Source organism: Bos taurus, chromosome 26 (genome assembly GCF_002263795.3).
Source record: "Bos taurus isolate L1 Dominette 01449 registration number 42190680 breed Hereford chromosome 26, ARS-UCD2.0, whole genome shotgun sequence".
Taxonomy (NCBI): domain Eukaryota; kingdom Metazoa; phylum Chordata; class Mammalia; order Artiodactyla; family Bovidae; genus Bos; species Bos taurus.
Window position 1 is genome coordinate 10,173,979 of NC_037353.1, and position 12,888 is coordinate 10,186,866.

General features: G+C 38.4%; 2 protein-coding genes across 8 annotated transcripts in view; one reads left to right on the forward strand and one right to left on the reverse strand.

Moving 5' to 3' along the window:
• RNLS (renalase, FAD dependent amine oxidase) overlaps positions 1-3,537 on the reverse strand; it is a 276,338-nt gene extending 272,801 nt beyond the window's left edge. Inside the window, exons 1-3 of one of the 2 annotated variants that reach the window (NM_001206063.1) lie at positions 3,362-3,537; positions 2,350-2,455; positions 1,605-1,747 (exon numbers count right to left, since the gene is read on the reverse strand). In NM_001206063.1, the coding sequence (NP_001192992.1) occupies positions 1,605-1,747; positions 2,350-2,455; positions 3,362-3,479 (367 nt within the window). In that variant the 5' untranslated portion in view covers positions 3,480-3,537. Of the gene's footprint in view, positions 1-1,604; positions 1,748-2,349; positions 2,481-3,361 lie in introns of both variants that reach the window. The other variant, XM_010819756.4, reaches the window with a different exon arrangement.
• LIPJ (lipase family member J) overlaps positions 3,281-12,888 on the forward strand; it is a 38,035-nt gene continuing 28,427 nt past the window's right edge. For 2 of the 6 annotated variants that reach the window (XM_059881978.1, XM_024986077.2), the window contains exon 1: positions 3,281-10,026. The gene's annotated coding sequence lies outside the window, so the exon portion shown is untranslated. The remainder of the gene's footprint in view (positions 10,027-12,888) is intronic. The other 4 variants (XM_059881976.1, XM_015460597.3, XM_024986076.2 and 1 more) reach the window with 4 other exon arrangements.

A 12,888-nucleotide genomic window follows, 5' to 3' on the forward strand; every position in this document is an offset into this window, starting at 1 on the left:
ATTCTGTATAATAAATTTACCTATCTACATAAATATATCCTTTCAGTTCTGTTTTTTCCTGGAAAATCCTGATGACTACACCATAATATTCTAAATCCTAGATGAAGAAATGGCCTTGCCTGGAATGGTATTTACTGTGTCCTCATATTGTATATTCAATCTCACTGCCTTCTCTCATGCCCAGTATCGGGATTCGCAGGCTTCACAATAAGTAATATTTGTGCTGTGCTGTGCTTAGTCGTTCAGTCATGTCAGACTCTTTGAGACCCCATGGACTGTAGTCTGCCAGGCTCCTCTGTCCTCGGAATTCTGCAGGCAAGAATACTGGAGTGGGGAGCCATTCCCTTCTCCATTTTCCCAACCCAGGGATCGAACCCAGGTCTCCTGCAATGCAGGCAGATTCTTTACCATCTGAGCCACCAGAGAAGCCCAAGTAATATTTGATGTAGTCCAAAACAGTAATTATTCTTGAAATAGCTTATGAAATAAAACAAAGTCTCAACTTATACTTTTCCTCAACGGTCTTCAATTAGGCATTTAATTATGATTTATCAATAAGTCTATTTCTGTTTTAAAGGATAAATCATTAATCGTCTGGGATTATTTGTCATGCTTTTCAAAAAAGTCCATTTTAAAACACTCATCATATACATAAAAAAATGAAAATCCTCATAGAAACTGGGCAAAGGTTATAAGACATTTATAGAAATGCACAGACTTGGTTAGCAAAACAAAGGGGCATAAACTCACTCATAACTAAGTAAATGCAAATCAGAGCACAAGGAAATATCATTTCAACCCATCATACGGGCAAAAAATTTTATTTTCCATAATATCAAGATGTACAGAAAGACATGTTCTCATTCACTATTGATGATATATTTCTTAACAGGAATAGATAGCACAACTTAGTTAAATAAAAAATGCACAAACCATTGACACACCTCCTATACTGTTAGGAACTGATCCTACAGATATACTTTCAAAAGTGTGTCAGAGTTAGAAATTGCAGCAATATTGGTACTAGCATAAAGCAAAACAATCCCTAACTCCCCAAACAATCTACATACTTAACAGAAAGTTAACAGTTAAATAAATAATGATATATATATACCATGTAATACTGAACAGGCATTGAAAAGAATGAAGAACACTGAGTTTGCTGATATGAAAATAGACCAAAGATATGATTCAGTCAATGATTATGTATTAGTCAGGGTTCTCCAGAGAGATAGTATCAATAGGATAGACACAGACATAGGTAGAGAGACAGAGATAGAGATTGGTTTATTATAAACATAGATGAAATAAAGCATAGAATGGCTTATATAAAATAATCTCATCTATGTTTTAAAAAAGTATATACAAACATCTATGAATAGGGAAATAGAGATAGTCACGTAGAGCAAGAGATAGATGCATAAACATTTTTCTGGAAGCATATATAGGAAACAGTGATTAGGGAAAGAAAACTAGCTATTGAGTGGTGCGTAGGAGAACATCTATTTTATAACTTTCCGTACAGTATTAATATTTAATTATGTGTATAACTTTTAGTTTAAAATGCTTACTCTAAAAGAAGGCAGAGAAAATTTTATTCTCACCTGATTGTTTCAAGTAATGGTTAATAATTGAAGAAACTCCATGAGGTGCTACAAAGTTACAGTCTCCTTCTTTCATCACCATTCCATCAATAGGAGAGATCAGAGGCTTCAAAATGCCACCAGCTAACAATTCATCATAAAAACTGAAACAAATCAAAATGTATAACATAACTATACATATACTTTTAGCTCTAAACATTATACTCTCTTCAAAGAATTCTTTGAGATTATAATCCTAAGTAAAAATCTTCTTATAAACAACTCAACATATGTTTTGTGTTAATAAGACATAATTTTGGTGAAGAATGGAAATATTTTGAGAATCCACAGTCTTTTGCTGATCGTACTCAAAGGTCTACTTTCTCATATATTTCAAAATTAAAGTTAGTGAAAATAAACAGAAAAGTATTCATTACACCGATTTTGAATCTGGTTAAGATTTTACTTCCATCACAGTTACCTGTCCTCTTTCTCAACACCAACATAGTTAACTTTTATTTATTGAGCCCTTACCATATTCCATAGAACATCTCACCTGATCTTCACAACTGGAGAGGCATGTTTTACAGGTTTCCCACTTGACTCATGTAAATCTTTTATTGCTATTAATACTATGATCAATGATGATGATATAATTTCATTATATTACAAGAGTCAAAGCTTAACTCTGTTAAAAATGGATGATTTGTATCTTTTTACATCCTCAACCAGGAAGACTTGATTCCACTCCTTTCAACTAACTCACCTTTGGTGTATTTTGGCATAATGAGGAGTGCAGGTGATATACTGGGCACCCAAGTCCACTGTGCTCTGTGGATTATGAGGACTGCTGGCTGTAGTCATTCTTCCTCCTTGAATTAGTCCCCAGGAAAATATCTTAATATATCAGAATGAATATTTCACAATTAACACTGATCACCCCAGGTTACACCAATGGATAACTTACAACTGTTTCAGAAAACATATTTTTAATTTTTGCTTTACTTTTAGATTTCATAATAATCAATATATTTTAAAATTTTGTTTTCTCCAGATTCCAGAGATCTAAAAAAAAAAAAATTGTTTACTTTTTAAATTGAAGGTTTTGTCATCTAACACTGTTAGGAAGTAATTAACAGAGACAATTCAGTCAGGGGGTGTGAGATATTTTTTTAAAGAACACATGAATAATACAGCAGCCTTCAGCACTGTGCCTGCTGCATCTACGTACTGATCTGAATAAAGGGAATGAATGAACTGACCAAAGAAGGCAAAATAATGAATGAAATGTCAGAATGAATGAATCAACGAATGCTTTCCCTCTTGCTGTCAGGTTTCAGGAGAGTGACAGGATTCTCTCAAGTAGATAGATCCTCGGAAAGTGGTGGTCAATGGGCACTGGAGGATTCTCATAATCTAAAGAAAGCTGCCAGGGTACACAGCAGCCAAGGGAAACAATTCACTTCTTGGCGACAGCGGCAGGCCCAAGCTTTGCAAACTACAGTCAGGATGTCTCCCAGGCCGCTCGGGCCTCCCAGAGAAGTGCTCCGGTATCCCGCCCTGCCCCCACCCGCCCCACCGCCCGGCCTGGGTCGCCGCCCCAACTCGCGCCCACTCTTATGGCCGTCCCGGGCGCCGGAAGTCTCCGATCACGTGATCAGGCGCCCGCCGACCTGCTGGGTGTTCCCCCGAGCCTTACTCGGAGAAGGCCCACGCCACCTTAGAAGCCGGGTACCCGCCGGCTTCCTTTCCCTGGCTTCTGTCCGGAAACGACCCACCTGAATCCCCGGCCTTGTCCCACACAGTGAGGCGCAGAGAACTGGACGCCTCCCTCCTCAGCAGCGCCGCGCACAAGCTTCCCGTCAGCCCGGCGCCCACGATCAGCACCCGCGCCATGGCCCGCTGTCTCCGCGCCCGGGTGGCCGGCCTGCAGTCGGTGGAACCGCCGCCACAGCCCAGCGGGCCAGAGCTGTAGGCCCCGTGCTCCCGGCCCACCTCGGCCCCTGTGCAGTTCCCTGGTCAGCCTGCAGGGGGCGGAGAGGAGGCGACTCGGGCTGAGAGAAGGATCAGCACGGAAGACAAGCAAATCTTGGCCTTCCTCTTGGTTTGAGAGCCAGGAGCTGTCTTCAAGCATCGTCTGGCTCCATCCGATAAGCTGTGATTTCCAATCTGCTTCTCGTCCCCAAAACCTGTAAATCATATCGGTTAGAGCGTGAGACCCCGCCTCGCCACAGGGCTGCTGTTGACTACTGCGGAGACCCAGCCCAAGGTTAACTACCAGGGTAACTGTGCCTTCTTGGAACCTTGGCTTCTTAATAGCCTTAAGTCTGAAAGGAACACAGCAGTGAGGCCAGAGCCAGCTTTCTTCAAGTACCTTAATAGTCAGTATTCACATAACAGAAAAAGAGTTTGGGAGAGATTTTGTTTAACCCTCGGGCTTTGTGTAAATGATAAACTTTTTGAACCTCAATTTCTCCACCTGTAAAAGGGGGCCAGAAAATTCTGTATTCCAGATTATTGACAGTTAAAGATATTTGGTTCACCAGAGAATTTTAGGTCAATCTTCTCTTCAGTAAATATTAAATTTTATGCCAAAACACATTCCATTTGCTTTAAGAGGTGTGCGGATGAGCAAGACAAGGATTCATGCCCTTACCACTAGTTTTTTTTTTTGTTTGCTTTCTAACGTTGTCCTGGAAATTCTCAAGGAAACAGTAATATGCAAGGGTAAGACTGAACCATTCATTACAGGTACCCTGAATTGCAGATAAGTTATTACCTGGACACTAGAGAAACTTGTTATAAGGAAATTGACAATGATAGTCAATTATAATGAAAACATTAAAAATTAGAAGTTTTACTGTATGTACACATGAGGGAGAAATTACCAGGCTTCAAGTTGGTGATGGATCAATATAACATATATCTAATAAAAGATAACCGAACTATACTTTGGATAATAACCCCTTATTGGTCATTATCATTTGCAAATATTCTGTCCCATTCAATACATTGTCTTTTAATTTTAATAATCATTTCATTTGCTGTGCAAAAGCTTATAAGTTCAATTTAGTTTCATGGTTTATTTTTGCATGTGTTTCATTTGCATTAGGAGACAAGTCCAAAAAAAATATTGCTTACATTTATATCAAAGAGTGGTCTACCTGTATTCTCTTCTATAAGTTTTACGGTTTTAGGTCTTTAAATTGTTTTGAGTTTGTTCTTGGATAAAGTGTGAGGAAATGTTCTAATCTCATTTCTTTACATGTAGCTGTCCAGTTCTCCCAGCACTGAGGCTATCTTTTTTCCCCGCTGTATAGTCTTACATTTTTGTTATAGGTTTATTGACCTTAAGTGTTTGGATTTATTTCCTGGCTCTCTGTTCTGTTCAACTGATCTATGTGTCTGTTTTTGTGACAATACCAGCATTTTGATTTCAAGACTTTTTCATATAGTCTGAAGTCTGAGAAGGTGATACCTCTAGCTTTGTTCTTTTTTCTCAAGATTGCTTTGGCAATTCGGGATCTTTTGCAGTTCTGTATAAATTTTCCTATTATTCTAGTTAGTGAAAAATGTCCTGGTTATTATGATAGAGATTTAATTAAATCTATAGATTGCTTTGGATAGTATGGGTATTTTAACAGTATTAATTTGTCCAATTTATGACCACAGAATATCTTTCCATTTCTTTGTATCATCTACAAATTTCCTTTATCCATGTTTTATAGTTTTCAAAGTATAGGTCTTTAACCCCCTTGATTAAGTTTATTCCTAAGTATTTTATTAACGCAGTTTTAAACGAGATTGTTTGCTTGCTTCCTCTTTCTGGTAGTTCATTATCAGTGTATAGTAAACTAACAGATTTCTGTATATTAATCTTGTATCCTGCAACCTTACTGAATTCATTCTTTAGTTCTAATAGCTTTTGGGTGGAGACTTTAGGGTTCTCTATGTAGAGTATCGTGTCATCTGCAAGTAGTGTCATCTTGGCCCTTGTTGATTTTGTCGCTCAGTCGCTAAGTTGTGTCTCTTTGTGACCCCATGGACTGTAACTTGCCATGATCCTCTGTCCATGGAATTTTCCAGTCAAGAATACTGGGTTGCCATTTCCTACTCCAGAGGAACTTCCTTCCCTAGGGATCGAACCTCCATCTCCTGAATTTCCTGCACTGCAGGCGGATTCTCTACTGTTGAGCCACAGGGGAAGCCCCATTTTTGCCCTGCCCTTCCTTTAATTTGAATAGCTTTAATTTCTGTTTCTGATCTGACTGCCATGGCTAGAACTTCTAGTACCATTTATTTAGAAGTGGTACGAGTGGGCATCTTATCTTGTTCCCAGTTTTAGAGGAAGTGGTTTCAGCTTTTCAGCACTGAGGTGATATTAGCTGTGATTATATCATACATGGCCTTTACTATGCTGAGATATGTTCCCTCTATACAATTTGATGAGACGTTTTCTTTTTAATCATGATTGGATGTTGAATTTTGTCAAATGCTTTTTATGATCATGTGATTTTTATCCTTTTTATTATTGTGGTGTATCAGATTGATTGATTTACAGATATAGAACCATCCTTGCATCATTTTGCATATGTAAATATAGACATTAAATTCAAGTGAATTTTTCCTAGGTTAAGCAGTATCTTGAGGAATCAATGCAGGTCCTCATGATCTGTTGAATACGTTCTTCTCTTTCCTGTCATCTCCTCTTGTTACCTCATTTATGTTAATAGTCTGGTCACCTTCCATAGTCAGACTTGAAACCTCATAGTCATTTTCAATATATCTATTCTCTTTTCTCATCCTTGATATCTATTAGTCTTCTGGTCTTTTTATCTCTTCTCCTCTGTCTCTTAAATGCAATCCCTCACGATTGTACTTCAGAAAAGTACAAATTCCATTTCTACCAGCAATATTCTACAGTGCCTATTTTACCACATTCTTGTCAACTGTGAACATTGAGCACTTTGAAAAGTGATTATTGACAGATTAATCCATTCATTTCAGTCACTCAGTTGTGTCCAACTCTTTGTGACCCCATGACTTGCAGCACGCCAGGCCTCCCTGTCCATCACCAACTCCCGGACTTCACTCAAACTCATGTCCATCGAGTCGGTGATGCCATCCAGCCATCTCATCCTCTGTCATCCCCTTCTCCTACCCCCAATCTCTCCCAGCATCAGAGTCTTTTCCAATGAGTCAACTCTTTGCATGAAGTGGCCAAAGTACTGGAGTTTCAGCTTTAGCGTCATTCCTTCCAAAGAACACCCAGGACTGATCTCCTTTACAATGGACTGGTTGGATCTCCTTGCAGTCCAAGGGACTCTCAAGAGTCTGCTCCAACACCACAGTTCAAAAGCATCAATTCTTCGGCACTCAGCCTTCTTCACAGTCCAACTCTCACATCCAAACATGACCACTGGAAAAACCATAGCCTTGACTAGACGAACCTCTGTTGGCAAAGTAATGTCTCTGCTTTTCAATATGCTGTCTAAGTTGATCATAACTTTCCTTCCAAGGAGTAAGCATCTTTTAATTTCATGGCTGCAATCACCATCTACAGTGATTTTAGAGCCCCACAAAATAAAGTCTGCCACTGTTTCCACTGTTTCCCCATCTATTTCCCATGAAGTGATGGGACCATTTGCCATCATCTTAGTTTTCTGATTGTTGAGTTTTAAGCCAACTTTTTCACTCTCCTCTTTCACTTTCATAAAGAGGCTTTGAGTTCCTCTTCACTTTCTGCCATAAGGGTGGTGTCATCTGCATATCTGAGGTTATTGATATTTCTCCAAGCATTCTTGATTCCAGCTTGTGCTTCTTCCAGCCCAGCGTTTCTCATGATGTACTCTACATAGAAGTTAAATAAACAGGCTGACAATATACAGCCTTGACCTACTCCTTTTCCTATTTGGACCCAGTCTGTTGTTCCATGTCCAGTTCTAACTGTTGCTTCCTGACCTGCATATAGGTTTCTCAAGAGGCAGGTCAAGTGTTCTGGTATTCCCATCTCTTTCAGAATTTTCCACAGTTTCTTGTGATCCATACAGTCAAAGGCTTTGGCATAGTCAATAAAGCAGAAATAGATGTTTTTCTGGAACTCTCTTGCTTTTTCAGTGATCGTGCAGATGTTGGCAATTTGATCTCTGGTTCTTCTGCCTTTTCTAAAACCAGCTTGAACATGTGGAAGTTCACGGTTCATGTACTGCTGAAGCCTGGCTTGGAGAATTTTGAGCATTACTTACTAGTGTGTGAGATGAGTGCCATTGTGCGGTAGTTGGAGCATTCTTTGTCATTGCCTTTCTTTGGGATTGGAATGAAAACTGACCTTTTCCAGTCCTGTGGCCACTGCAGTGTTTTCCAAATTTGCTGGCATATTGAGTGCAGCACTTTCACAGCATCATCTTTCAGGATTTGGAATAGCTCCACTGGAATTCCATCACCTCCACTAGCTTTGTTCGTAGTGGTGCTTTCTAAGACCCACTTGACTTCACATTCCAGGATGTCTGGCTCTAGGTGAGTGATCACACCATCGTGATTATCTGGGTCGTGAAGATCTTTTTTGTACAGTTCTTCTGTGTATTCTTGCCACCTCTTCTTAATATCTTCTGCTTCTTTTAGGTCCATACCATTTCTGTCCTTTATCGAGCCCATCTTTGCATGAAATGTTCCCTTGGTATCTCTAATTTTCTTGAAGAGATCTCTAGTCTTTCCCATTCTGTTGTTTTCCTCTATTTCTTTGTACTGATCGCTGAGGAAGGCTTTCTTATCTCTCCTTGCTATTCTTTGGAACTCTGAAGAGAAGCGAAAAGCAAAGGAGAAAAGGAAAGATATAAGCATCTAAATGCAGATTATTCCATTACTTATGTTCAAACAGTCATTAGTTCTTAATTTAATTATTATAGTAGCTTTCTAACTGACCTCTCTGCTCCTAATCTCTGTTCTGCATCAAGTTTCTAGATTGGTCATTGCCATTCTCAAATAACTTTTAGTAATTCTCAGTCTCATACAGATGAAAGTTCAACTACTTGGTATAAAAATATTCAGTCACTACTATATATAAAATAGATAACTAAGAAGAACCTGCTGTATAACTCGGAACTCTACTCAGTACTGTGCAATGCCCTATGTGGGAAAAGAATCTTAAAAAAAAAAGAAACGAGCAGATATAGGTATATGTATAATTGATTCACTGTGCTGTACACCTAAAACGAACACAACATTGTAAATCAACGACGCACCAATAATTGGTTTTTAAAAAATATTCAGTGATATTTCTCAAATCTATGTTTATATCTTATCTCGGTAGTCTTTATATGTCTTGTGCTACTAAGTTGGGGCTACTCTGATGGCTCAGACAGTAAAGAATCTGACTGCAATGTGGAAGACCCAGGTTTGATCCCTGAGTTGGGAAGACCTCCTGGAGAAGGGAACGGCTACCCACTCCAGTATTCTTGCCTGGAGTATTCCATGGACAGAGGAACCTGGCAAGCTGCAGTTCATGGGATCACAAAGAGCTAGATACTGAGCTATTAACACTTTCACTTTCACAACTAAGTTGGGTTATTTTAGTTCCCGTGAACATATTCTCAGATTTCCCACTTGTCTGTGGAAGTGGGAAGCATTTGCTTATGTTGTCTTGAGTATAAGGTATACTTTTTGAATTGTGCTGCCAGTAGTTGTGAATGTGCATTAATTCTTCACTCTCTGTTTCTTTTCCCCTATGATCAGCAATATCATTTTTAAAAAGTTATCCACAATTTGGGAATGTTATGACCATTCAGTAGAAGTAACCACGGTGGCTTGTGATTTCTTATCACGTTTAGTCTTCAGGGAGTGATAGAGCCACCCTCCCCACCTACACTCCTAACCACCAAAATGGATTATATTAATGCAGAGCGATAACTTTAAGGTTGTGTGGGTGCATGGTTGGCTACTAGCACTGGTGTATCTCTCCGAGAGAAGTGTGAATGACTCAGTGACCTAGAGAAGGTAGTATTGTAAAACAGCTGGGACAGATGTACTTATATTTACTCTTCCTATTCATCTTGGCATTTTGCCTTACTTCTTCCCAATTTTCTGCAATGCTGGCTCCTCCTGATATTCAAGTCAAGCTTAAAAGTTACCTAAAGAGGTCTTCCCCAACCACTTGACCTAAAATAGCCACCCAGTGACCCTCTTTTCCATTAACCTATTTTCTTAATATCACTTAATTACCTTTAGAAGTGAACTTGCTTTTTACTTGTTTAACTATTTATTTAGTTTAGTTCTCTCTCACTAGAATTTAAGCACCAAGAGGACAGAAACACTGTCATGTTCAATACAGTATCTTTGGCAACTGGAATCCAAATTAGAATTCTCAGAGACTGAGAGTTCACTAACTCTTTGCCTAGGAGATATCCAGACTTTTGAGGATAATACTTAAAGGAAGACAAGCTGAATGGTAACTTAGTGGTGTGACATCAATATTAAACGTATTTTCTCAGAGAGTTCTTTTCTATGATATAATATTACTGTAATGATATAAAATACAATGTCAGTGAACAAAGAATATCTGATAATGTGATTCACAGCACTTTCTGTCCTTATTTATTTCATTGATAATTTACATAATCATTAATGGCATATCTAACAGTATTTAGATGGCATAAAATCAAGATGAATAGCCCCATCGAGCTATTTTAGATTATTCCTTAATGTAATTTGAGTTTTTTATTGAAGTATGGCTAATGCACATACTGTGTTAATTTCAAGTGTATAGTAAAGTATGTGTATATATGTGAACTTCCCTCTTATACCTGCTTTTGTGGCATCCCATAGATTTTGGAAAACTTTGTTTCCATTTGGATTTGTCTTGAGGTATTTTCTTATTTCCTCTTTGAATTCATTTTTTAAATAGCCTGCTGTTTAGTCTCCCTGTGTTTGTTCTTCTCCTGGTTTTCTTTCTGTAGTTGATTTCTCATTTCACACACTTGTGGTAAAAAAAATACTGTTTCTATAAATGTTATTATTTTATTGTTATTTGTATTGTTTTCATTGACTTTATTTGGCATGATTATTTTGAAATTCGTGTTGTCAAATGTGTCAGTTCATTTCTTTTTATGGATAAACATATTTCTTTATATGGATATATTGTAGTATGTTTATCTGTTCACCTCCTGATGAACATTTGGGTTGTTTCTAGTTTTTTACTATGAAAAATAAAGCTGCTATGACATATAAAAGTCTTTATATGAATATTGGCTTTCATTTATCTTGTGTGAATATCTGGGAGTAGAATAGTCTAATTATATGGTAGATGTGTGTTCAACTTTGAAAGGAACTATCAAGTGAAACTGTTTCCCAAAATGGCTTTTCCATTTTACATTCTAACAGAACCATTTGAAGATTCCAGTTATTCCCCATCCTTAATATCATTGAATATGACCAAACCTTTCAACTTTAGCCATTCTAATAAGTGTGTGATGGCATTTCAGTAAGGGTTTAATTTTAATTTCTCCAGTGATGTTTGATATTGACCATCTTTTCATGTGGTCGTTTGCCATTCATATATCTACTTCTGTGAAGTGCCTGTTCAAAGTTTCTACCTATTAAATAAATTGGGTAGTTTATTTTCTTATCACTGAATTTACAGAGTTTATTATATATTTTGGATACAAATAAAATGTGTGACTGGCAAATGCTTTCTTCTTGTCTATGACTTCTATTCATTATATTATCAGCATCTTTCCAAGTGCAGATGTCCTTAATTTATCCATTTTTAACTTACATGGTTTCTACTTTTTGTCTTCTATCAAAGAAATACTGGATATATACCTCAAGGTAATGAAGACTTTTCTCTTACGTTTTCTTCCAGAAGTTTTATAGTGTTATTGAGTTCAGTTCAGTCGCTCAGTCATGTCCGACTCTTTGCGACCCCATGGACTTCAGCATGCCAGGCTTTCCTGTCCTTCACCAACTCCTGGAGCCTACTCAAACCCATGTCCATCGCATCGGTGATGCCATTCAACCATCTTATCCTCTGTCATCCCCTTCTCCTCCCACCTTCAATATTTGCCAGCATCAGGGTCTTTTCCAAAGAGTCAGTTCTTCGCATCAGGTGGCCAAAGTACTGGAGTTTCAGCTTCAGCATTAGTCCTTCGAATGAATATTCAGGATTGATTTCCTTTAAAATAGACTGGTTGGATCTCTTTGCATTTCCAAGGGACTCTCAAGAGTCTTCAACATCACAGTACAAAAGCATCAATTCTTCAGCGCTCAGCTTTCTTCACAGTCCAACTCTCACATACATACATGACTCCTGGAAAAACCATAGCCTTGACTAGGACCTTTGTTGGCAAAGTAATGTCTCTGCTTTTTAATATGGTGTCTAGGTTTGTCATAGCTTTTCTTCCAAGGAGCAAGTGTCTTTTGATTTCATGGCTGCAGTCACCATCTGCTGTGATTTTGGAGCCCCCCAAAATTAAGTCTCTCACTTTTTTCCATTGTGTCCTCATCTATTTGCCATGAAGTGATGGGATCAGGTGCCGTGATCTTAGTTTTCTGAATGTTGAGCTTTAGGCCAACTTTTTCACTCTCCTCTTTCACCTTCATGAAGAGGCTCTTTAGTTCTTTGTTTTCTGTCATAAGGGGTGTCGTCTGTGTACCTGAGGTTATTGATATTTCTCCCAGCAATCTTGATTCCAGCTTGTGCTTCCTCCAGCCCAGCATTTCTCATGATGTACTCTGCATATAAGTTAAATAAACAGGGTGACAACATACATCCTTGATGTACTCCTTTTCCTATTTGGAACCAGTCTGTTGTTCCATGTCCAGTTCTAACTGTTGCTTCCGGACCTGCATATAGATTTCTCAGGAGGCAGGTCAGGTGGTCTGGTGTTCCATCTCTTTCAGAATTTTCCACAGTTTGTTGTGGTCCACATGGTCAAAGGCTTTGGCTTAGTCAATAAAACAAAAGTAGATGTTTTTCTGGAATTCTCTTGCTTTTTTGATGATCCAGCAGATGTTGACAATTTGATCTCTGGTTCCTCTGCCTTTTCTAAATCCAGCTTGAACATCTGGAAGTACATGGTTCACATACTGTTGAAGCCTGGCTTGGAGAATCTTGAGCAGTACTTTGCTAGCATGTGAGATGAGTGCAATTGTGCAGTAGTTTGAACATTCTTTGACATTGCCTTTCTTTGGGATTGGAATGAAAACTGACCTTTTCCAATCCTGTGACCACTGCTGAGTTTTCCAGATTTGTAGGTCTATGGTCCTTTTTAAGTTAAGTTTTGTATTTGATGTTAGATATGGATCAAAGTTC